The sequence below is a fragment of the Rhinatrema bivittatum genome, chromosome 8, assembly GCF_901001135.1.
Source record: "Rhinatrema bivittatum chromosome 8, aRhiBiv1.1, whole genome shotgun sequence".
Lineage (NCBI taxonomy): Eukaryota > Metazoa > Chordata > Amphibia > Gymnophiona > Rhinatrematidae > Rhinatrema > Rhinatrema bivittatum.
Window position 1 is genome coordinate 135780125 of NC_042622.1, and position 26639 is coordinate 135806763.

General features: G+C 43.8%; 1 protein-coding gene across 3 annotated transcripts in view; it reads left to right on the forward strand.

Annotated features, from left to right (window-relative positions):
* ABCA2 (ATP binding cassette subfamily A member 2) overlaps positions 1-23616 on the forward strand; it is a 382666-nt gene extending 359050 nt beyond the window's left edge. For all 3 annotated transcript variants that reach the window (XM_029612786.1, XM_029612783.1, XM_029612787.1), the window contains 7 exons: positions 3474-3608; positions 4200-4303; positions 5156-5248; positions 11524-11626; positions 18863-19000; positions 21037-21243; positions 22890-23616. In XM_029612786.1, the coding sequence (XP_029468646.1) occupies positions 3474-3608; positions 4200-4303; positions 5156-5248; positions 11524-11626; positions 18863-19000; positions 21037-21243; positions 22890-22925 (816 nt within the window). In that variant the 3' untranslated portion in view covers positions 22926-23616. The remainder of the gene's footprint in view (positions 1-3473; positions 3609-4199; positions 4304-5155; positions 5249-11523; positions 11627-18862; positions 19001-21036; positions 21244-22889) is intronic.
* The last annotated feature ends 3023 nt before the right edge of the window (positions 23617-26639 follow it).

The following is a 26639-nucleotide window of genomic DNA, read 5'->3' on the forward strand; positions in this document are numbered from 1 at the left end:
AATCTCGGAGTAACATTTGTTCAGTTTAGTGGTTCTAGAAGGATCAGAAAACAGCTTTGAAGCTGTCGATAGCTCATTGGAGTAAGAAAGTGATAGCGGATGCTTATATATCCAAGGGCTTGCCACTTCCCAAGAAATTGTGCCTGACTTCAGTGCCGGGAAAAATAGTGGAAACTATTCTCAAGATCAAAATCGTAGAGCATATAGAAAGACATGATTTAATGGGACACAGTCAACATGGATTTACCCAAGGGAAGTCTTGCCTAACAAATCTGCTTCATTTTTTTGAAGGGGTTAATAAACATGTGGATAAAGGTGAACTGGTAGATGTAGTGTATTTGGATTTTCAGAAGGCGTTTGACAAAGTCCCTCATGAGAGGCTTCTACGAAAACTAAAAAGTCATGGGATAGGAGTCGATGTCCTTTCGTGGATTACAAACTGGTTAAAAGACAGGAAACAGAGAGTAGGATTAAATGGTCAATTTTCTCAGTGGAAAAGGGTAAACAGTGGAGTGCCACAGGGATCTGTACTTGGACCGGTGCTTTTCAATATATATATAAATGATCTGGAAAGGAATACGACGAGTGAGGTTATCAAATTTGCGGATGATACAAAATTATTTAGAGTAGTTAAATCACAAGCAGACTGTGATACATTACAGGAGGACCTTGCAAGACTGGAAGATTGGGCATCCAAATGGCAGATGAAATTTAACGTGGACAAGTGCAAGGTGTTGCATATAGGAAAAAATAACCCTTTCTGTAGTTACACGATGTTAGGTTCCATATTAGGAGCTACCACCCAAGAAAAAGATCTAGGCATCATAGTGGATAATACTTTAAAATCGTCGGCTCAGTGTGCTGCAGCAGTCAAAAAAGCAAATAGAATGTTAGGAATTATTAGGAAGGGAATGGTTAATAGAACGGAAAATGTCATAATGCCTCTGTATCGCTCCATGGTGAGACCGCACCTTGAATACTGTGTACAATTCTGGTCGCCGCATCTCAAAAAAGATATAGATGCGATGGAGAAGGTACAGAGAAGGGCAACCAAAATGATAATGGGGATGGAACAGCTCCCCTATGAGGAAAGGCTGAACAGGTTAGGGCTGTTCAGCTTGGAGAAGAGACGGCTGAGGGGGGATATGATAGAGGTCTTTAAGATCATGAGAGGTCTTGATCGAGTAGATGTGACTCGGTTATTTACACTTTCGAATAATAGAAGGACTAGGGGGCATTCCATGAAATTAGCAAGTAACACATTTAAGACTAATCGGAGAAAATTCTTTTTCACTCAACGCACAATAAAGCTCTGGAATTTGTTGCCATAGGAGGTGGTTAGTGCAGTTAGTGTAGCTGGGTTCAAAAAAGGTTTGGATAAGTTCTTGGAGGAGAAGTCCATTAATGGCTATTAATCAATTATACTTAGGGAATAGCCACTGCTATTAATTGCATCAGTAGCATGGGTTCTTCTTAGTGTTTGGGTAATTGCCAGGTTCTTGTGGGCTGGTTTTGGCCTCTGTTGGAAACAGGATGCTGGGCTTGATGGACCCTTGGTCTGACCCAGCATGGCAATTTCTTATGTTCTTATTTTACCAGGGTGCAGGCAGCTTTGTGGACAGATCTTTGCCTGCTGCCACCATTGGAGATTTACAGAATGGCAGCCTGGTGTTCTTTGCATAGTTATTCAAAGCACTATCATCTCGACCTTAGAGCCAGGGAAGAAGCATCCTTTGATTCGGAAGTCTTGAGAGCAGTCTTGGCAATGTCCCACTCAGTAGAGGAATTGCTCAAGGACATGCCTTGCATCTGGACTGGTCTGGCTAGATGAAGAGGAAGGAAAAATTATTTTTTACCTGATACTGTCCTTTCCTTGAGTCTAGCCAGACCAGTTCAGGACCCTTCCTGTTATGTCAAGTGTAGTTTTCTCTGATTCATTTTCAGAAAAAATGCTTCAGGCCAATACAGTAAAAAATGCGGGAGAACAGGCACTCCGTGTTGAGCTCTCCCAACACGTGCCCAGGCGCCTATCCTGGGCATGCAATTCTGTATTTAAATGAGGTGGTGCACTAATAAGGAGGCGCTAGGGACAAGAGCGCATACCTAGCACCTCCTTATTAGCGGTAAAGTTGGCTGTAAGCGGGGTCAACATCTAACGCTCTATTTTACTGACATCTGTTTTCGAACCCGCTGACAGCACGGGTTAGAAAAACAGATGCTGGTAAAACTGAGCTTTCATTTTGCTAACCGGGCAGGATTTTTTTTACTTTTACTTTTTTTTTTAAGTTTTGGTTCCTCTGACTTAAAATTGCTAGGATATTAGGTCGGAGGGTGTACAGAAAAACAGTATTTTCTGCTTTTCTGTACACTTTACCGAGTTTGGCCGCACATTTTACTTTCAGTATCCCATGGACTAACTAATAGCCTCAGCAACATGCATTTGCATGTATTGAGCGCTATTAGTTTGTGGGGGGGAGGGGGGGTTGGCTGCGCATTATTGATGCGCTAAACCCCTTACTGTATAAGGGGTAATAGACGCGTGTCGAGAATGCGCGGCCAATTGCAGGTTAAACAGTGCGCTCGGCCAAGCGGGGCCTTACTGTATTGGCCTGATTGTGTGTGCTAGTTAACATACTGGATGGTCAGGTAATAAATCTTATCAAGGAATGCAGGTAATGTCCCATTTCTTGTTTCTGTTTTTTGTTTCTCCCTTTGAAGCCCTCTGGTTTTTGCTTTGAGGGATGAAGAAAAGTTTAGTGTATTAAAAATGTTCATCTTAGCTTGCTACATAGAATAGTTGCAGGCTGAGGTCAGCATGGGAGCCTATAAGGGGTGATGTCAGCAAACCTGTTAGATTCTATCTGCTGGTTGGGAGGATAATTCCTGCTAGTCTGGCTGGATTCAAAGAAAGGACATTATCAGCTAAAAATCACAGGGTTTTTGGAACCTGTCCAAGTAGCAGGGCAGTGCATGGTTATTCTAAGTAAGATTCAAAAGATTTGTCTGGATAACTTTGAGAGTTGCCTGACAAGTCTTTGTTTTCAAAAATGTCTTCTTGCTCTGGGTAAATTTTGCCTGGACTAGATTAACCCACATAAGAAGAGATGGATTTGGAGGTGTTTCCGGGCACAGCGAAACTTTATTAGTATTTCTATTCTGCTTACCGGTCAAATAACTTTAATCAAAGAATGCTGATATTCATCATTGACCAACTGAAGATAACCAGACAAGTCTAGTCAGGGCGAACTTAATCGAATAACTTCATCATGTTAACTTTATCTGGGTATAGTATATCCAGCAGCATGTAAGGATAAGTACTGCTGAATATCTGGATAAAATTAAGCAGATAAAATTATCTGGTTAACTTTGTTGTCAACTTCACTACTGAATATCGGGCTCATGGTTACCCCCAAAGTCTCTGAAAGTAGCAGACAAAATATATTTCATTTAGCTTTGATTATTTTGTTTTTTAGGTAGTGAAGTGGGCACTAGACAAGCTGGAGTTAACCAAATATGCAGACAAACCAGTCGGCACATACAGTGGTGGAAACAAGAGGAAGCTGTCTACTGCCATTGCTCTGATTGGCTACCCTGCCTTCATCTTTCTGGTAAGGAGATTTTCCTCCTGGAGTACACAAGGCCACATTTAACCCTAACCCTACCCTTCCTTTATTTTCCTGCTGAGAAGTGCGATTTCCCTACTGGGCCACAAAACTTTGCAAGACTTTAGTGCTTCAGCACATGCTCAACTCTAAGCCCCAATACATTGTGTTTTCTACACTTTTTATGGTATTTTTACTATCACCAGTGAATAGCATTTCTTTACATACTTTATATATGTGTGTGGCCTTATAGATACATTGAAAATTTGGGACTCTTCATCCATTTCTGCCATGAATTAAATGTAATAGAAATAGGCAATTGTGGAATTTTTTTAAATGCTTAAGGCAAACTTGTTTCAAAAAGCAGAATTCTAAAAAGTGAAAGCAAAACTGTACTGGAATAGGACAGAAAAGTGTTATATATAGGAGGCTTTGATGCTTGGTAAATGGGTATTAGTATTTCATGTTATAGAGTGCTATGTGCATCCCCCTTCAAAGCTGTATCGTATCTCAAGTATAACAAAATAATAAGACTTAAAATTATTGAAATTAAGTTCTGTAGAACTGGAACGATAGATATTTTTGCCTTGTTTACAGGATGAGCCAACTACAGGCATGGACCCTAAGGCTCGCCGCTTCCTTTGGAATTTAATCCTTGACATCATCAAAACTGGGCGATCGGTAGTTCTTACATCACATAGGTCAGTAAGGTTATTATTGGCTGGCCCTGGACAGCTGGTGTAGGATAATAAGGCAAAATGGAACGAAATAGGAGGCCCAAGAAAAATAACATTACAATTAAAACTCCAGGTGGCTCCATAACCATGCACAAAAGTTGCAACTCAGCTTGGTCTCTTGTTTCAGCTTGATGGTCTTTGGTTTAATCCCTAGTAGAGATTTATATTACTAAACCACTACACATCTGCCAGAGTTTTATTTTCACAGATTCAGGAATAGAACCATACTGATTCCACATGACCAGCTCATTAGCAAAGGTGGGGAGATCTTGTTCATTGGCTGTCTGCACCCTGCTTCAGTTTAAGCAGCTTCATTGTTGGACACAAGGCAGCTCAGAGGATGATGATTATGTCCCTTCCGTAAGGGATTTACAATGTAAATTTAAGAAGAAAGAAATTAAGAAAATTGTTCAAGGCTATGAGGTAGAAAGGGGATCCTTGCTTGGGATTTCAGATTCCTCAGCTATTAGATGTAACGTTTATGCCAAAGGGATGAAGGCTAGAAGATGGATAGAGAGGTACTGCAGAAGTAAATAAATGGAACATAAGCACTGTACGCAAGTAGTAATAAAGTGATTGGAAGGAAGAAGGATAGGACAGAGTAATGGAGGTTGAATGGAAGATAGAAGGGCAGAGGATTGATGGTTTGATAGGAAGAAGATGCACAAGTGAATTAAAGTGGAGTTCCCCCTGCCCTTCAAAGGCTGATGGTACTCTCTTGCATCATGAGACTTTACACTAGTGTAAGCAGTTAGAAAATTACCCCCTAAATGTTTTCAGATTTAATAAGCTAGTGCATATGTTCTCTTTCCACAGCATGGAAGAGTGTGAAGCGCTCTGCACCAGACTGGCTATCATGGTAAATGGGCGCCTCAAATGCCTTGGTAGTATTCAGCACTTGAAGAACAGGTAAGCAGAAACAAGTCCAAGTCCAGTACAAGAACTGTCAGGGGAATGATGTTATACTCTCATCCAAGATGTTTTGGGCTTTGGTTGATTTGGTTTGGTTTGGTTTGATATTCATAGGCAAATTCCAGGACCAAGAGCTCATGATATGAACTTGGAGGGAGAGAAACTCAGTGGAAATAGTACTTCCCTGTATGTACCAGGATCAGTCCAGACCGTGGGTTATGTCCCCCTTCCAGCAGATGGAGTCAGAGCAAAAACTGAGAGGGTGGTCCCTCATAACTGCTGCGCCCTCTGTAAACCTTCATTATTTCTCTGACTCCAGCAGATGGACAGTTGCATCATCGGTTCCCCAGTTCATTTAGAGGATAGTTTACAGAATTTCTTTAATCTTTGTTTTCCTCTAATTCTTTCCTTGGATGGATCATAGTTATAAAGTTTAAAAAAAAATAAAAAGCCTGTGTTCAGCTTCTCTGGATACTTGCAGGCAGAACTTTGTTTTCGGTGACAGATCTGTTTTGTACATTCCGTCTTATGTTATTCTGTTGTTTTTGGGGTTCGGAGGCCAACGGCGTTGTCATCAGACGAGACCGGTGCCTCATAGGACTCCCTCTTCGAGGTCGCAGTCCAGGTCTCATTCGTTTCGAGGCCAGAGACTGGCTCGGAACTCCTGTACGCACAGAGCTTCTGCTACATCTGCCCAATGAAACGTTGCCGGTCCACTCTTCGGTTCCCAGGCTAGAAGGATATCTTTCCCTCTTCTACAAGGAGTGGATCAAAATCACCTCAGACCGGTGGGTCTTTGATATTCTACAGCACAGTTATGCTTTAGAATTTGCTCGACCTCTCAGAGACAGGTTTGTCTTCTCTCCGTGCGGTCTCTTCAGACAGTGCGCAGTGCGACAAACACCTGATCAGCTCCTGGATTCGGGTGCCATTCTCCCAGTGCCGGTACCGGAACAAGGGTTCGGCCATTATTCCGTCTACTTCGTAGTCCCCAAGATGGTCAACAGGACTCTCAAGATACCACACTTCAGGATGGAAACCCTGCGTTCAGTGATTGCCGCGGTACACCGGGGAGAATTCCTCACGTCCTTGGACTTGACGGAGGCTTATCTTCATATCCCCATATCCCCATCCTGTAGAAGCATCAGCGCTTCCTCCACTTCAAGATTTTAGGGCAGCATTTCCAGTTCCAGGCCCTGCTATTTGGCCTGGTGACTGCTCCTCGCACCTTCACCAAAGTTATGGTGATGGTGGCAGTGGCCCTACGAAGGGAAGGGATTCTGGTCCATCCCTATTTGGACAACTGGCTCATCCAGGCGAAGTCCACGGATTTGTGCCAGCACTCAGTGGAAAGAGTATTACTTCTCCTCCAGTCGCTAAGTTGCATCGTCAATTTTGCCAAGAACAGCCTCACTCCAGCGCAGTCACTCGACTTTTTGGGAGCTCATTTCGGCACCAAAGTGGGCACAGTCTCTCTTTGTTTGGATCGGGCCCAATCTCTCCTCTCTCAGGTTCAGTGCTTTCGGAACCTCCGACTTCCCACTGCTTGGGACTATCTCCAGGTGCTGGGCTCCATGGCCTCCACTATAGATGTCGTGCCTTGGGCGTTTCCCACATGCGTCCCTTGCAAAGAGCATTACTCTCCCGTTGGAAGTCGGTGTTTCAGGAATTTCAGACTCTTCTGTCGCTATCATCTCTAGCCAAGGACAGCCTGACCTGGTGGCTCAACCTGGATCACTTGCTAAGAGTGGTGGACATAGAGGTTCCGCAGTGGGCGATCATTATGACAAGATGCTAGCCTCGTCAGTTGGGGGGCTGTGTGCGGATGGCAATCGACTCAGGGGCAGTGGACGCCAGTTCAGTCAGTGTGGCCCATCAACTGTCTGGAGACAAGAGCGGTTCATCTGGTGCTGAAGCGCTTTCTGCCTGTAATCCAAGGCCGAGAAGTCTGAATCCTCTCCGACAACGCAACGACAGTGGCGTACATCAGCCGTCAGGGAGGGACAAGGAGTCTCCATGTCGCTCAGGAGATGAACAAGTTAATGCCGTGGGCGGAACTCCATTTGTCCTATCTGACGGCGTCTCACATTGCAGGCGTAGATAATGTTCAAGCGGATTTCTTACGTCGCCAACGCTTAGATCCCGGGGAGAGAGAGCTGTCCCAGGAAGCAGTGTCACTCCTCTTCACGCGATGGAGGACTCCCCATCTCAATCTGATGGCCACTCAAAGGAACACGAAGGATCCACGCTTCTTCAGTCGCAGAAGAAGAACAAGGCGCAAATGGCATTGATGCCTTAGTCCTCCCGTGGCCGCGGGACCTCCTGCTCTACGTCTTTCCGCCTTGGCGTCTAGTGGGAAAGGTGCTCCGAAGAATAGAGTCACCAGGGGCCCATGATCCTGGTAGCTCCGGAATGGCCTCGATGGCCGTGGTTTACAGACTTGGTCAACCCTAGTGGTGGACGGCCCACTTCAACTGAAACATCTGCCGAACTTTCTCCGACAGGGCCCAGTATTTTTCAACCACGGAGATCGCTTCTGTCTAGCGGCCTGGCTTTTGAGAGGCACCGGCTGAGAAGAAGAGCATACCCAGAGGCTGTTATCTCCCCTCTTCTCAAGGCTAGGAAGTCTTCCACCTCCATGTCCTATGTCCGGGTCTGGAAAGTTTTTGAGTCTTGGTGCTAGTCCACACAAATTTCTCCACTTCATGCGACAATACCCCAGATCTTATCTTTCTTGCAGCAAGGTCTGGAGATGGGATTAGCCTACAATTCCCTCAGAGTACAGGTGGCAGCCCTTTGTGCCCTCCATCATCAGGATGGAACTACTCTTTCATCGCACCCTGACATAGTCCGGTCTTTAAAGGGAGTAAAGCATGTGAAGCCACCGATACGCAATTTAGGTCCTTCGTGGAGCTTGAATTTGGTCCTTCGAATTCTAGGCGGTCCACCGTTTGAACCTCTGAAGAGAGCTACCCTCAAGGACCTCACTCTCAGGACAGTATTCCTGGTGTCTATCTGTTCTGCTCGCAGAATTTCAGAGCTTCAATCCTTGTCATGTAGAGAGCCTTATCTATGCTTCACGGATTCAGGGGTATCCTTGTGTATCGTACCATCTTTTCTACCAAAGGTGGTCTCATTCTTTCATTTGAATCAGTTGGTGGAGCTGCCGCCCTTCCAGGATGAGGATTCCAGAGAGCTTAGACGCCTCAATGTCAAGTGCATCCTCCTTCGATGTCTGGAGGCTACCAATGCTTCCGTTTATTATCCATTGTAATGCCCTCCTACTTGGTTTACCATACACAACAATTAGACCACTCCAAATAATGCAGAACACGGCCGCCAGAATTCTGACTGGTAAAAGTAAAAGAGACCACATCACGGAAACCCTGATGGAATTACACTGGCTACCCATTGAGCAAAGAATACAGTATAAAACCCTTTGTACAATACATAAGCTAATACATAATGAAAATGCTGATTGGCTGAATACAGCCCTCCACGTACACGTCCCTAACAGAAACCTGAGATCAGCTAATAAAGCTTTACTGTCCACCCCCTCAATCAAAACAGCCAAACTAACCCAAGTAAGGGAAAGAGTGCTCTCCTTAGCAGGTCCTATGCTAGTATGAACTCCATGCCCATCGAGATCCGCTTACAAAGAAACATCAAAACCTTCAGAAAACATTTAAAAACATGGTTATTCAAACAAGCATACAACAAAGAGAAAGGAGAGTAGAACACTGGAAAAAAGAAAAGCGATTGGCAGCACACCCTAAACACACTACCCAAATCAACACGGGTACATATTCTATTTTAATCTTTAATCTCAAATATCTAGAATAAGATGACAGTTTCTCTTTTATTCCCGCTCAAAATAAATGGACATAACATAACACTTCCAATTATGAGTTTTTATAACTACTTTGTTACCGTAAAGTCTTGGCACATGTATAATAATAGAATTCATAATCTTTTCCAATATTAATATTTGTGCCTTATTGTAAACCGTTATGATGGTACCTAACTTAGTGACGGTATAGAAAAGTTTTAAATAAATAAATAAATAAATAATAATAAATCACCTCTTGTCCTCTGGAGTGGTCCCCAGAAGGGAAACAAGGCTTCTAAAACCACCATTGCCCGCTGGCTAAAGGAAGCAATTTCTACGGCGTACGTTGGCGCTGGGGGTCCACCGCCAGACGGTACAAAGGCTCATTCTCTCCGAGCTCAAGCAGCCTCCTAGGCAGAAAGCCGAGCGGCTTCTCTACAGGAGATTTGCAGAGCGGCTACCTGGAAGTCATTTCACACATTCACACATCACTATCGCTTGAATCTTCAACCACCGATCGTGGGCTCCTTTGGGGCTCAGGTCATTTGAGCTGGGCTATCAGTGGCCCACCTTATTTAGGGAAGCTTTGGTACATCCCACGGTCTGGACTGATCCTGGTACGTAGAGGGAAAAGAAAGTTATTCCTTACCTGCTAATTTTCGTTCCTGTAGTACCATGAATCAGTCCAGACGCCCACCCTACGGATTGTTGGGGGTTCTTTGGGATAATCTTTCAGCTCGACTGTGTAATTATTTCAGGATCGGTTTGGGACTGATTAAGAGTTCAGGTTGCAAGTTTTTTGCTTAGACTTGTTTACAGTTGATATTCAATTTTGTATTGATCCATGATATTCAATTTGTATTGATCCACCCAAGGTGTTTTTTCCTTATTGCTTGGATATTCTTAATACTGAAGGTTTACAGAGGGCGCACCAGTTATGAGGGACCGCCCTCTCAGTTTTTGCTCTGACTCCATCTGCTGGAAGGGGGACATAACCCATGGTCTGGACTGATCCATGGTACCACAGGAACAAAAATTAGAAGGTAAGGAATCATTTTCTTTTCAATGAGAAGGTGGTAGATATGTGAAATAATCTATCAGTAGGAATAATGGGACAGAATATAAGGATAGTACTGCAATCAGAATTGAGAAGTTAGGTAAAAGCATGGCTAAGGCGGGTGTCGTAGTTAAAACACAGAAACAGAGAATATGATGGCTGCAGTCCTATAGACCCCAATTGATCTTTGGCTTGACAAGATTGACTTGGATAAGGGGTGATATCCTGCAGATGGTTAAGTACGTATGGCTGAAAACTAGAAGATAGTTTTAGATAGATAAATATAGTCAGGAAAAACTTGGCAAACTGAATGGACCAATTGGTTATCTATCCTCATCTACTATGTTATTGTGTTGTTTGCAGGAGGTTTAATCTTCCCTGTTTGCCCAGGGTCCAAACAATTGTGTTTCTCTGCTTGGGTAAAGAGGCAGGATATTTAATAACATAAATCGTACAGGGGCTATCCTTGGCTCATGACTCAGATTTTATATATAATCTTAGCCAAAAAGGCATTACCTCATTGCTATAAAACGGCAGTGACACACACAACTGTGCATCAGGCCAAATTGCTATGTATTGTTCTTCCTACCAAGCATATTTAACTTTCTTGAAAATGTGATGAATTGCATCCTAGAGTGTAGTGTTATGGGTATAAAGGGCTCTAAAGTACTTAATATTGATTAATAAAGCCATCTGTATGACTTGAAGGCAGCCTGCATTGTGATCAGTGGAAACAGCCTTACTAGTGCTAATGTTTTAGCCATGTAATAATTAGATGTAGGACTACAGCTAAAACAATAAGGAGATAATTTTCAAAAGCACTTATGCCTGCAAAACAGCATTTTGAAAATTACTCCGGGGTTGTATGCATAAAAGTATGCACGGAAGTGATTTCATGCATACTACAAAGATTCATTCCTGGGGGCGGAGGTTGGGGGCAGGGAATCATTTGCGTACATACTGCTGTCTGGCAGGTGTAAATGTGCGAGCCTATACCATGCAAAGGTGTGTGCAGTCCTGCTAATTTTCAAAACGGACTTGCAGGTGTCAAATTTAAAAATTCAGGCTGTTATACAGTGCTTTATTCATCAGATAGCAAGAGATAGTTTAATGTCAATGAGACTCCACAGGCAACTTTGAGTCCTTGGACACCAGTCTGCCCAGGTTGTTGGGATATCCATAATGAATATGCATGCAATAGATCTGCATGCACAGTACTTCACTTGTATACACATTTATAACATGCATATTCATTAGGAGGTTGTTTACCATGCCTGCTGGGAATATTGTGTGTGATTTCCTGACAGGTATGTGCCAGATCAGGTGACCCTGTGGGAGGCTGTGTGCACCTGGAGAATTTTGCTGTGTGCTTTTGTCCTTCCACAGATTTGGTGATGGTTATATGATTACGGTGCGGACGAAATCCAGCCTGAATGTGAAGGAAGTGGTGCGGTTTTTCAATAGGAATTTTCCAGAAGCTGTTCTCAAGGTCAGCTCTTCAAATTTTTCTCTTTTTGCCTGGAGCTCTTCTTGTCTTTCTTTTACTAGTTCTATTTTGTTTTAGCTGTCTTGCATATGTTGTAGCTATGGGCATCCTTTTTTTTTTAAACATCAGCTTTCCACGTCAGAGCATGGCATTTCAGATATCAGTGGCTTGCTGTGTTGTTGTGATCTGGCCTGTGCCTGGTGCAAGGTGTCCAAGAAGAGTTAGAGAAGGAATCTTTGCCATTAGGACCAGGAGCAGCATATTTGGCAGATGCCAGCTATGATTTGGGTCATATCTCGGCCAGGGGAGTGGCATCCATAATAGCAGCTCGGCGGCTTCTCTGGATATGCAACTGGTCAGAAAACTCGATCTCCAAAACAATCTTGAATAAGCTACCCTTTAGGGGTCAGCTCTTATTTGGAGAAGGCTGGCAAAGGCATGGGACAACTTGAAGGTCCCAGAGCTCCCAGATGATTGAACAAAAGCCCCATCTCAGAGTTCCTCATCTCACAATGGGTATTGAAACTCAAGGATATTCACAGCAAACCAGAGTTCTCTAGGACAATGGTCTAGGCCATATTCTAGACTCCAGTCCAGTCCTTTTAACCAAGAAAGAAGGTAAGGAGAGAGCCGCAGCCTCCAGTTCCTCAAGGATGGTACAGTGAGTGCTTAGGGGTCTGCCAGCGATAGGTGGTCATTGCTCTGTTATATTAGAGATAGGCCTAAATTATGCAGGATTATCCAGAAAAAAATGGTTATGCCCTTGGCTTCGCACATCTTATTTATGATGCTTTTATGGCTTGTCCTTGTAGCTCGGTCAAGAAAAGGGAGGCTGTAAAGGCTACGCTACAGAGACTTCTCCATTCAAAGGCTGTAGTTCTGGTTCAAGATGACCAGGAAGGTCTAGGATGCTATCCTATTTACTTTGTGGTCCCAAAAGAAAGGAAGGTTCTTTTCACCCCATGTTGGATCTGAAGTGGATCAACAACTTCTTGATGGTAGCCCACTTCAGGATGAAAACCTTAAGATTAGTAATCATGATGGTTTAGAAGGGAGAATGTATGACCTCTTTGGATCTGGAAGCTTATCCTCATATTTCAATCTGGAAAGATTATCAGGACGCCTGAGGTTTGCGGTACTAGGTCACCATTTTCAATTTCAGGTTCTATTCTTGGGGCTGGCAACAGCTCTGAGAACCTTATTGAAGATGCTGGTGGTGGTGGCAGTGACACTGCACAAGGAGGGTATTTTGATACACTCTTATCTAATTGATTGGGTGATAATAATGAAGTTCTTTCAGGAGAGCATTTCAGCTTCTCAGTGAGTGATCCAATTGTTAAAGGACTTGGGCTGAATTGCCGATTTTTTTCCAAGAGCAATCTTCAGCCATCTCAGACACTAGATTACTTGCAGCTCAGTTCAAAATGAAGACAGGTCAGATATATCTAACAGAACAAAGAGTTTGGAAGTTGTGTGGCCAGATCCGGGTGTTGGGGACAGCCTTTCACCTGATGATGTGATCCCCAGACTCTCAATTATATGGTGGCAGCTTTAGTTATAGTACAATGGGTGAGGGCACATATGCAACCTCTTCAAAGGCCTTGTTTTCCAGGTAGAATCCTAAGACTATTCTGTGAGAATGCCACTGCTGGAGTGGATAAGGCAGAGCTGGCAATGGTGGCTGGATGGCAAGAACTTGGAATGGGAAGTGAACTTGTTGACCCTGGCCTGCATCATAGTGATATCAGATGCCAGTTTAATGGCCATTGTCAGGAACTGTATGATCAGGGACAGTGGACACTTGGAAAAGCAAGTTCGTCCATCAGTTGTTTGGAACCCAGGGTGATTCGGCTGGCTCTCCTTCAGTTCATTCATCAGTTAGTGGAGCAGGTGGTCAGAGTTATGTCGAACAAGGCTACGGCAGTAGCATACACAAGTCTTCAAGGGTTTTAGATATGGGGTCTCTTCTTCTTAGGCAGAAATGAATTTTCAGGCCATGTCAGCCTGTCACAGGGCAGGCAAGACAATGTTGAAGTGGATTGCCTCAGTTGCAGTGTCATAGACCCAGGAGGATGGTTCCGTTCTCAAAGGACCTTTGATTAGATTGTCGCAAAGTAGGGGCCAGTCAGACTGGGATCTGATGGTGATCAGCCAGAATGCAAATGTGTGCAGATCTGTCAGCCAGAAGAATGACGCTCGTTTAGCTGAGTTTGATGCCCTGGTCCAGGAGTGGACCTGAGGGAATGTTATGTGTGTTTCCCCCTTGGCCCATGATAGGCAGACTTCTTCAAAAGACTGCCAAGCATCCAGAGCTCATTCAGCTGTTTGCTCTATCCTGGAACCATTGACCATGGTATGCAGATCTCTAGTGTCTGCCGTGCAACAGCCCTCTATGAAAACATTTCACAGGGAGTTACTTTCCCAGGGTCCAGTGTTTCCCAAGGAACTGAATTGGTTTTGTTTTATGGTTTAGCCCTTTAGAGGGCATGTTTAGTGAAGGTTTCCTCTCAGACTAAGGAAACTGGAATATTCTTCACTTCCTTAGCTTATATACAGTTTTGGTGAGTTTGTGAGGATTGGCATTCTGGGCATCAATGTCTTCCTGGGGCTGTACCTGTTCCTCTGGTTTTGGAATTTTTTGCAGGAAGGCCTCTCTAAGAGGTTGGCTCTTAATACATTGAAGATACAATTAGCATCTCTCTCTTGCTATATTTGATATATATATATACATATATATATATATATATGTATATATATATATACTTGCGGTACCCGGCCACGCGTTGCAGTGGCAGAGTCGGGTTCTTTACCCTCCCTCCCCCTTCCCCTTGCTCATTCACCTCAGTCACTCATCCTCCTCCCCCTTGGTCACTCACCCCCCCTTCCCTCCCCTGTCCCCACTCCAACTCTCTCCCCTCACACTCACCTCTCCCCTCATTCTCCCTCCCCTGACACTCACCTTCCCCCTCATTCTCCCTCCCCTCACTGTCACCTCCCCCCGCCTACTGCCTACCCTTCAGATCAGAAAACCTTTGTCTTTCTATTTCTGTGGGAACCCCCCCACCCCCAAAAAAAACCCCCAATCCCAACCCTTTAAATCAAATAATAACCCCCCCACCCTCCTGCCCCCTCCCAAGACCTGGGAAATTAAAATTGTTGATGCTACGTGTGGTCTGTCCCTGGGCATTTGTGTGCGTTATGTAGCCAAATAGGGGAGTGCCTAACCAAATTTGCACTTCCAAATTTGTTTTGTGGTCTGGGGAGGGCTATTTTGGTGCGTTCCCGAGATCGTGCAAGTTTAGTGTATGTATTTGTGTGTGAACATCCCCCTTCCCCTAAAAAATAACCCTATGAGAAAAGTTCTCTTAAACTAACCACCCCACACTCTCCTGCCCCTCCCCCCCAGCCCTGTGAAAAACAGTAGCCCCCCCCCGCCCCCCCCAGAGTTGCTGAATGAATGAAACCTGCCCCCCCCTCATGACCCCTCCCCAAGATGTTCACAATAAATTCATTACCACCCCCCACCCTCCAGACCCCCCGAGACCTGATAAAAATGTCAGTCGATGGAGCAGGCGTTCAGGAGCAGTCTGGGAGCGATGTATTGGCGTTGGTCCGTCAGCTGCGAGCACTGAAACGGGTTCAGACAGCCCTTTGCCCTTACTATGTCAGTGGGGTTGAGCAATGGTAGCGGTAGGTCCTCTGACATAGTAAGGGCAAAGGTCCGCCGGCTGCCAGTCCTGAAAATGGCGCCGAGGGGCCCTCGCCTTTACTATGTCACATGGGCTACTGCCGCCATTGGTGTCCCCGAGTGGCATAGTAAGGGAAAGGGCCTTTGGTGCCAGGTTGATTCCTGGCAGCCGACAGCCGTAGTGCAGGAGATGTGTCCCGGACCGGTCCTGGCCCCCCGCTGGAGCCTCCCGGATTTCTGTCAGGTTTTGTGTGTGTTGTGAGGGCCTGGGAAGTAAATCAATTTGGCATGTGTGTGGGGGGTGTGAGGAGGGTGGTGGGTGTATTTTATCTGTAAAGGAAATAGTTATCTTCCGGTGAAAAAAGTGCGCGAATGTGTTAAAATGGAAGTGAAATGTGGACCTGGACTGGCGAAATGATTAGTGTAGCGTGTGTTAGTGTAAGGTGTAACAGATGGCACTTACGTCCAGCAGATGTCGCTGTTTTCTTGAAACAATTTTTAAACCTATTTTACCTGTCACAGGTGTGACATATCTAAGTACAGAAGAACCTTCCTGTATGTGAAATGAAGGTTGTGTCCAAATTTGAAAGCAATCGGTTCAGTGGTTCTAAGATTAGCGATTTTGTCCAAACTATTTAACATTTTTATTTATATAAATATATTTGATATATTTGATATATATATTGATCATATTTGCGGTAGGTAGCTATTTTCTCATCCAGATGTCTCTTGGTTCTTGAGAGGCTTTAAGCATTTTAGACCGCCACCCCAGATTCTGATTCTGCCTTGGGACCCAAAATTAGTTTATCATCCTTGGTGGAGACGTAGTTTCCATCTTTTAAGGCTATTTTTAAGGTTGCTCATTTTGAAGACGTCGTCTTAGTTGCTGTTTGTTTCATGGGCTCGGAGGGTTCCTGAGTTGCAAGCACGGTCTTGTTAGGAAGCCTTTCTCATTTGTTCCAAAGGAAAATGTTCAGATTTGTACAGTTCCCCTCTTCCTTCAGAAGTTCATTTCAGATTTTCATTTGCTTTAGTCAGCCTCTTTGCCTTCTTTTATCAAATAGATGGATTCTGAAGACTATACGCTCCTTCGTCCCTCGGACATGAGGAGACATCTTTGTAGCTCTCTCTCTAGCACCTTATGACCCTCTGATCATCTCTTTGTGGGTGGTATACCGCAGAAGAATGTGGTAGCCTATAGGACTGAGGTGGCATGCTGGGTTAAGGAGATAATTACAGTAGTTTGTGTACTCTCCCATGCCAAAGCTGGTGCAAACTCATTCCACAAGAGTGCAAGCAGTTTCTTGGGTGGAAATGTGATTGATCTCTCCTTTGGTGACATCGTTGTCTTGAACATTACTGCCTGAATGTCAGAGCTCGAGAGAAGGCTTACTGCACCTCAGCGCTGTCGCTGAGGGACTGGGGCAGCATTCCACCCTATGAGTTTGAGTAGATCTCACTGATCAGCCTGGTCTGACTGGATGAAGAGGAAGGTGAAATTACTGCTTACCTGATACTTTTCTTTCCTTTAATACAGTCAGACAAGGTTAGGGCCTTCCTTCTGCTGCCAGTGTTTGGAGAACTTTATACACTCTGTAACTTGCAGGAGAATTTACTTGCAAGCTGGAAGTGGAATTGCAGACCAGAATGAAATTGAATACTTCCCAAGAGCAGGAGATCGCTCCCGGACCCCTGCTGGACCACCAGGGACTTTTGGCAAGTCTTGGGGGGGGGGGTCAGGAGGGTGGGGGGTTGTAGTTAATTAAATTTAAAGGGTTGGGATGGGGTTTTGTTTTTGTTTTTTTTTCCACACAAAGAGAACAATAAAAGTTTTCTGATCCGGGGAGTGGATCGAAATGGCCCTCCCCAGACCCGAAAACAAAATGGGGACAAAAAAAGATTTGTATGCACACCTCTATTTTGCTCCATAAGACGCACAGACGCCTGGGAACAAAGCCGGTTTAGCACACCATTTTTTTTTTTAATTTCCCCCCTCTGAATCCTAGGTGCGTCTTATGGTCAGGTGCGTCTTATGGAGCGAAAAATATGGTATATTCAACAGTGTGGCTGCACTATTGAATATACCTCCAAAGTTAGCTGGATACGTTATCCAGCTAATTTTGCTATCCGTAGTGTGTGTGAATATGGACTCTAGGTTTGCACCACAGCTGAGGACCACTTTTGTAAAAATTTGTTTTGGGTATAGTTTTGCCTTAGCAGTTTCCTCTGTTGGGCTTCTAGCTCAATCAGAACCTGCCTCTACGGCGCCCCCGTCTTGCACGGCCATTGCTGCAGGGCATTGCTGATGAGGCCACAGTATCCGTCCATATTTCGCCTACTTTATGTGCCTTAGACTGGCTGCACGTCGAGATGAAAGTAAAGTATAATGTGACTTCTTTGATATTCAAAATGATCAGCTGAGAGAACCCACCATGGTTCAGTCTCTGTGCTCCCCATTCATAACCCCGCTAGATCCTGGAGTTCCTCCCAGAGAGGCTGCCTGGAGGTCCCTTTTGTTGCACAGAGTGCGTCTGCTGGAGACCCGGGAGCGACCTTTTTCTGTTGCTCCTCTTGAATTGTGGAACACTTCGCCAGCTGAATTGTGGCTAACAACTTCTATAAAATCATTCAAAAAAAAACAGCTGAAAACGTTCTTTATTTCTGTGCTATTTGAAACTCTGAAGACAGGTAGTCACTGATTTCAATTGATGTGCCTTTTGAAATGGAGATAGTGCATTTTCTGATGTTTGAGTTTTGATGTGTTTAATTTCTTCTGTTATTTTATTTTAGAACAGTTTTGTCGTAAACCGCTCTCAGCTTTTGTGATTGGATGGCATATAAATATTTTAAATAAATAAATTCCTGCCTTGGGTCATTCATTTTGTTTTGTAGTGTGTATAGTCTGCCTTGCTTCTAATGACTGCCACCTTCAGAGTAGCATTGAGTAGCTTATAATCAATCAGAATGTACAAATAAGCAAAGGTGCTTCATTAACTTAGCAATACTATTTGGGATGTATAAAAAAAAACAGGAATGCTTTTCAACCATGAAAGACAAGGGCATTTTTGAGTGATTTATCATTGCTTGGCTGCTTTATAGGCTGGCTGTGAGAGTTTCACTTTTTTTGCACATGTATAGGGAGTGGGACCTTCAGTTTCAGTTTGTATTTTAGTATAACAAAACTGAGAGAAAATCAATGGAAACAGATGACTCGTATTTTTTCCCCGCTGATTTTCTCCCATTACTGTTTGATATAAGAAACACTGATATATTTCTGGGAAAAAACAGAGTCAAAACTGCAAATGAAGATTCCTACGCATGTATCGATCTTTAGAAGTTCCACAGGAGTAATTTAGATTTCTTGGCCTGTTATATATGGCCAAAAGGTCTGCTTTTGTATTGCCAATGCATGATCCTCCATCTCAAGCATGCTCAGCAGCTCAGATCAAAATAATCCAAGTGGGGGAGGGGAGGAGGGGCATGTGTTGTCTCTGTGCTTAGAACCTGGCTCCTGTGGTAGTTGCTTTAGGGGCTGCTTTGTTTTTCTATAGGAGAGACACCACACGAAGGTGCAGTACCAACTGAAGTCAGACCAGATCTCACTGGCACAGGTATTCAGCAAAATGGAGCAGGTGGTGGATGTCCTAGGGATTGAAGACTATTCTGTCAGCCAGACCACCCTGGACAATGTAAGTAGTGTCCACTCAGCTGGAAGGACAGGGCAGTGCAGGAGCAATGGGTGTGGGGGGGGGGGGGGATGGGAGGGAGCTGTGAAGTCACCAACTCCATCTAATTACTTTCAGGCCAATACAGTAAAGGTTGCGGGAGAGCGGGCGAGCGCCCGCTCTCTGTGTGCGCGATTCAGGGGGGACAAACATGCAAATTAGGGCCCACCGTAAAAAGAGGCGCTAGGGACACAAGAGCATCCCTAGTGCCTCTTTTTTGACGGAAGCGGCGGCTGTCAGCAAGTTTGACAGCCGACGCTCAATTTTGCCGGCGTCGGTTCTCAAACCCGCTGACAGCCACAGATTAGGAAACCGGACGCCGGCAAAATTGAGCGTCCAGTTTTCAAGCTGCGGGCTGATTTAACATTTTTTTTTTTAATTATTTTAAACTTTTAGGACCTCCGACTTAATATCGCCATGATATTAAGTCGGAGGGTGTACAGAAAAGCAGTTTTACTGCTTTTCTGTGCACTTCCCCGGCGCTGGCAGAAATTAACGCCTACCTTTGGGTAGGCTCTAATTTCTGAAAGTAAAATGTGCGGCTTGGCTGCACATTTTACTTACTGAATCGCGCAGGAATAACTAATAGGGCCATCAACATGCATTTGCATGTTGCGGGCGCTATTAGTTTCGGGGGGGGGGGGGTTGGATGCGTGTTTTTGACGCGCTATTACCCCTTACTGAATAAGGGGTAGAGCTAGCACGGTGAAAACGCATGTCCAAATGGCCTGTTTGTACAATATCTTACTCATTCCTATCCCAATAAAAAATATATATAATAACATTATCTATATCATAATATTAATTACTGTGCATCTCAGTGGTTATCCTAATTGTTAGGATAATAGTCTAAAGGCAAAGTAGTATGTGATTTAAACAGATTTTGTAGAAATATATTAGAATGCACTGCACTATTCATTATTCAGAGGTTATGTTTTTTCTGTGTTATGATCATGGAAGATCATGGGCCCACCTTGGGTTACCATTTGGCTTCATTTTTGGAGGACAGGTTGAGCCAGACCTGGTTTAAGAAAATTGAAACTACAGGTCCCTGCATGCAGTGGGGGGAGAGGGTGGAATAGATGCATGGCTGATTCAGTTAGATTTATCAGCAGCATTTGATACCTTAGATCAAGATCATCAACTTCTGTTATTCCACCTGCAGTTGATGGGAGGAGGGAAGATACCATTACTATCTAGTCATCAACAATGTATTTTTTGGGGAGGTGAAAATTCCATAATGACTTCTCTGTCTTGTGGGGTGCCTCAGGGATCTGTTTTGTTGCCTCTTGTTTGATGTCTTTGTGGCTCCTCTGGCAGGTGTGACCACTAGCTATGGTTTAGAACACTGCGTGCACACAGATGCTATAGAACTCAAGTACATAGGTCAGGACCAAGCTGCAGCTGTGCCTCAGGTTAATGATTGCCTCGAATCTGTGATCAAACTAAAACTAAATCCAGAGAAATCATCTGAATTTCTAGGATGATTAGGGAGCTCTTAGTAGAAGCACAGATTTCTGGAGTCTGTCCAAAGCCAGTTTCACAATCCAGCAGTTTGGGGCCAAAGCTTGGTGTTTGCCTGTGTTCCCCATAGGTATCATCTGTGATTCGTGCTGTTTTGTTTTCTTCGATTGATTTGTTGATCGTGCCACTTTTTTTTTTACTATTTAGATTTAGCGACAATTATTCATTATTCCAAAGTATAATAGTCTGGGATGGAGATGAACCACCAGACTAGAAACTGAGGGTTTGATTGCATTTCAGGCACTTATGTTCTTAAATCTGCTTCTCTTTCTCTCCCTCTCCCATCTCTTCTTTTTTTATTCTTTCCCTGTATTTGTTTTATATCTTGTTCTTTTCTTTTTCTCCTCTCACTCATTTTTTCCTTATGCCATACTTTTCTTCTCCATTTCATCTCTCCTCCTCTCTCCCCTTCTTCCTCCCCTTCAATCCTTCTCTTTTACCTCTCCTCCCCTCTTTCCCCCTTCTGCCCCCTCCAGGTGTTTGTAAACTTTGCCAAGAAACAGAGTGATAACTTGGAGCAGCAGGAAGCCGTCCCCAGCTGTGCGGGTCAGTCCCCACTGGATCGCATCCTGAGCCTGTTGAGGCCACGTTCCGCACCCACGGAGCTGCGAGCTCTGGTGGTGGAGGAGCCGGAAGACCTGGAAACTGACGACGAGGGGCTGATCAGCTTTGAGGAAGAGAGGGTGAGATGTTCCTGAGCCCACAGTAAAAAAAAAAGAACAAAAATTTCAACAAGATAAAACAAAGTCGCCCTGTGCAAGAACACTTTCATTGAACAAGAAAGGTTGTATAGTCGTAGACTAGAATTTGCAGTGGTGCAGCATCTTTAGACTTGATGCGGTGTAACTTGGGGAGTAAAGTCTGACATTCGGGGTTCTGGTCAGGTTCCTACTGGAGCCCCCTCTTATCTTTCTGGTCTGTAAAAAAGAGCAAAATCTCATATGGCCTTTCCTACTTTCTGCTGAAGTAAAGGACTACTGAGGAATCTAAGATTTTATCAAAAAACAGGGGTTGGGGGGGGGGAGCCAGATGGTGCAATAAATTGTGGAATTACACTTTTTTCACTATTTTGCATGTTTCCAAAGAGTCATGGATTTGTCGGCAGGAGATGCTTTTTGGCAGTCAGATTAAGTTAGCTCAGAATCCTTCCTACTGAAAAGGCCCATGCTTTGAGCACTGAAACAGGATGAGTGAAAAAGGTTGCCTCAGTGTCCTTCTGGAATGCTACCAAGATAGAAAGAAATCTTACCCCTTCCCCCTATAACAAAAAAAAAAAAAATTCCTGGGGAACTTAAACAAACTTTTAGTACGGAAGCTGAAACAGACAAGTTATCCAGCTTAAGCTGTCCAAATAACTTGTCACAGATATTCAGAGGACAAGTCTCCTGCTAAATACAGTCGGCTAATGTCATCTGGGTAATATTACCTGGATAAGTTAAACCTAACCGGATATATTATGAATATGCTAGGTAACCAAAAAAACCACCCTTGCAGGCCTGATTCCCCCCTGGCTCTTCCCACACCACAAAACACTTTAAAATATGCCTGTGAATGGCACCTGATCCCCTATGCCTGACAGCAAAATTAGTAGCATAGACTGCCGGCATTGTTAACAGAGCAATGCTGGACGTGACTGGGAGTGCGCTAAGACTATAAACCACCTCCTGGCTTGGATTTGGAAGGGTCCAGGCGGGTCACAAGGATGGAGGGCAAAGGTTGCAAGTGGGTATCACTATGGCCCATGTCTTTTTTAAAAATTTTATTTTGGAAGGTTGTGAGAAGTGTGTGTGTGTGGGGGGGGGGGGGGGGGCTGGGATCAGGTGCTATGCCCAGACATATTTTTAAAGTATTTTCTGGCTGAGATGGGATGAGGCTGGGGGATCAGGCCTATTGGCCTGGAAGGGAATTATTTTTTTTTTTAGTTACCTGGCTATATTCTGAACATAGCCAGGTAGGGTTAAAGTTATCCGGATCCATGTACCTGGATAACATTAAAACTGCTTCAAGCCGTGACCATCATAACTTCACCTCGCCCCTGAATGACTCCAGAACGCCCCCAGTGACTAACCAGATAAAAGTATCCAATTAGAGGGGTGGAAAATGTAAGCCTTGGGGTTTGGGTAACTCTGAAAGCTACTTTGAATATGGACCTCTTAATGTCTACAGAATGTGAGCTAATGATGTATCCTTTGAGGTGGCTTTTTCATATAGTTGTAACCAGAGCTGTTTGAAAGAGTCCTAGTGTTCATGGAGAGTTCTCCTATTTTAGCTGCCCTTAGCGCTTTGAAGGGTTCAGTTTGACTGTCATGTTCTGCTTTTGCCATTTCAGGCTCAGCTGTCCTTCAACACGGATACACTTTGCTGAGGGCTGGGAGGTTTGGAATTGTCCATTTTGGAGATGCCCACCTGTCTTTCTCTTCCCCGCCCCACTCCATTCTCCTCACGATAAGCCTCCATCCGACGTTCAGAAGACAGATCCTTGAAGGGCTGCACCCTCTCCTGGATCGAGTCAGAAGCAAGGAGAAGATACATCAGTAGCTCCACCCCAGGAAGAACTGAAAGATTGCAGGCCGTGTCCGAGAGAGATTGATTGCGCTCGGATGGTTAACCCCCATCTTCTGGACCTTCCCACTTGACAGTTGCATTGATGACTCCTTCAGCCTAAGAACTCGTTATTTAATGAGGATGCTTTAATGGATTAAAAAAAAAAAGATTTATCCAGGGAAAGAGGAGAAAACACAATGTAAAAGATTTTATGGTTTTCTGCTGTCTCCAGAAAAGCTTGCCTGAGTTCCATGGAGGCCATTGTAGTCTGTGGGGAGGGGGCTACAGACAGGATTCGTCAGGCTGGGATGCAGCAGACTACTTTACCAATTAATATCCGGTGCTTCTAGTAACTGCGTGAGCTTCTGGGAAAAGGATTCAGGTAGCAACACTGAATTCCAAACCTGGCAGCAGAAATGCATCTTTTTTTGGAGGAAAAAGAAAAAAAAACAACCCTAATATATATGGAAAGAGGTATTTTGCAGACTCTGCAGCTACAGAAATAAGGTTTTGAGCAAACAAGAATTTTTTTCTGTGTGTTTTTGTAATTATGGTCTCCTTGTCTCCAGGCATGACATCAATGTGACCTCAGTGATATAGCTCAAGATGATTATGAAATGCCAACTGGCAAACAGACATTTTTGAGGGAAAGTGCAATTCCAGTAAAAGACATTTTTCATTATTTCTTTTGCAACAGAAATGACCAAATGCCTTTGCTTTGATTTTCTGCTTCCTATGTGTTGCGGTCTCATTGATGGAAATCCGGCCCAAGTGACATCCATTAATAGGGTTTGCTGCACTAAGCTTTTTGGGTGCTTTGTTCAACTAGTGACAGTTAAGATAAAATGAACTTTAAATCAAATATAATATCTATACTTTGTTTTTATTTTCACCATGCTAGCTAGCAGTTTCACCATGAGCAGACCTAACCCCACTGGAGGCAGGCATAATGTTCAACACTTAAACTCCTTTCACATGTACAAGCCCCTCTCTTATCTCCAATTCTGCCTTTAGCACAGAAGCACAACCAGACAGCAACTTAGAGAATGCTTGTTTACTCTGGCATTGGCTGGATAACTGACAAGTCGCCATTTGTGATATGCTCCGAGCACCTGCTGAATCACCCAAAAACAGCCTGACAGACAGTGTCTTTATTTTCATTCAGGCTCTGCTCCTTCATGGAGAACAACACAATTAACACAACTCTGAGGCATTTGGGTCAAGCCAGACAGTACAGCAAGCATTTAAACACAGGCTGACATAAAATCTATGTCGAAACCAAAATACCCTTCTCTGTCATCTCCTGTCATGCTTCTGGTCCCAAGCTGCAGGCTCTCTCCAGTCCCCTTATAAGGATATCCTCACATGGAGTGGTATTTCTTGCTCTACCATGGCTCTGCTTTGATCAACCCTTGCTTCTTTGGTTACTCTCTGCCTCCTTAACAATCTTTCCCCCCACCCCTCAAGTAAATTCTTAATTAATCTTATCTGGATTCCTCAATGAATGTTATGTTCCTGTGCCATCAGTTCATTACTGGTTTTAGGTTATGATTCCTGGGACTACAATTCCCAGCAGCCTCCTGTTCTTTGCCCCTCTTTCTTAATGTGGCCGTACCCGTTTTCTTTACAGGACCCTCTATCTCTCTGGTTAACTACTTTCTCCTCATCACTAGACTGTTTCTGGCTCTGTGAATTATTTACTTCCTCACAACTGCCAAGGAGTAAATGTTACTTTTTTACTCTTCTTCTGTAGTAACTTTTATGTCTCCTGTGGTCTTCTGAGGCTATCCTTGAGTTTCACTTGGGACAACATAAAAACATCAGAAGTGCCATGATTGGTCAGACCAAGGGTCCATTATCTTGTGTCCAACAGTGGCCATTTAGGATCTCAAGAAAGTACCTGGCAGATCCCCAAGAGCAGATCCATTTCTTCTTGCCCACTCCCAGGGATAAGTGGTAGCTATCCCCAAGTCTCCCTGGCTAATAACTGTTTATGGACTTCTCTTCCAGGAACTTGTTTAAACCCTTTTTAAACTTAGCTATGCCTTGACCAATATGTTCCTGTAGCAAATTCCTTAGCTTAATGTATCATATCCCTTTTGTCGTCTCTTCTCCAGGCTGAAGAGTCATAACCTGTTTAGTTTTTTTTCGTAAGGTAGCAATGTCATCCCTTTTATGATTTGTTGCCCTTTTTTGTACCTTTTCTAGTTCCACTATATTTCTTTTTTTGAGATGTCAACCGGAACTGAACATAATACTCAAGGTGCTGTCACTCTATAGATTAATACAGAGGCATTATGGTATTCTCAGTTTTGTTCTCCATTCCTTTCCAAATCATTCAGAACATTCTATTTGCTTCTAAAACTACTGCCACACAATGAGATGATGATTTTATTGTATTGTCCACAGTGATATTAAGATCCTTTTCCTGAGTGGTGACTCCTAATAACAAACCCAGCATTATATAGCTATAGTTAGTTATTTTTGTCTGTATTCATCACTTTGTACATTGAATTTCATGTGCTATTTAGATGCCTAGTTTACTCCTGGGGGAATTCTGCGCTACTGCGAAGCGCAGAATTTGCTCAGAATTTCCCGCCCCCCCCCCCCTCCCCCGCACAGAATTGCCATTTTCCAGTATTCACTCGGGAAGCAAGGCTGTATCATTTCAGGCTGTTCTGTTTAGATTTCTGGTTCAGGGTAGTTTCCTTTCCGTTGTTGTTAAGTTTTTTGCCCTTCCTTCATTTGTAGGTCGCAGGGAAACTTATTGAAATTTGATTCCTCTTAAATTGATGGGGTCTGATCAAAGCTTTGTCAGAAGGATACTGGATTCCTGCTGCTAGCTATAATGTCACAGAGGAAAATGCTGTTGTCAGCCTCCATCTGTTGGTAGGGGAAAACAACCTACTTGTCAAGGGCTGGACTGGTGTAGCAGGACTAATTGAAAGGAAATTAACAGGTAAGGAAATTTCTCCATTTAAACTGGTATGGCTGATGAAAACCAAGTTATCCAGATAAATGTATCCAGATAACTTTAGGATTAGTCTGTTGCACAACCAGACATAACCTGCATAACTTACCATATCAACATTATCTGGCTTAATTTATCCAGCTAAAGTAGCCCTACCCTGGAGCATCTCTAATTTATCTAGGTAAGGTTTTTATCTGACTAAAACTTACCTGGATAAATTAGTGACATTTGGTATAGCAGAATATTTAAATCCCAAGGTTTCTCCAGCTAAATCCCAAACTTAGCCAAACAGTTTCAGTAGTTCTTAGCAATAGCTTCCACCATTGTATCTAGCACTAATGTCAAGCTCACTGATCCGTAGTTATTTGGTTCACCTCAGAGCCTTTTCATTTATTAAAGGATATCTTTTTGGATTTAATAGCCTCTTTCACAGCACCATTTAGCCATATTGTCAGATGCATGCTCTTTTTTTTACCTTTTTTTTTAACTTGTGGGTGTTACGATCCCTCCCGCGACCGGAGCCACGAGAGGCCTCTCACCTCCTTTTCTTCCTGCTTTCACTGT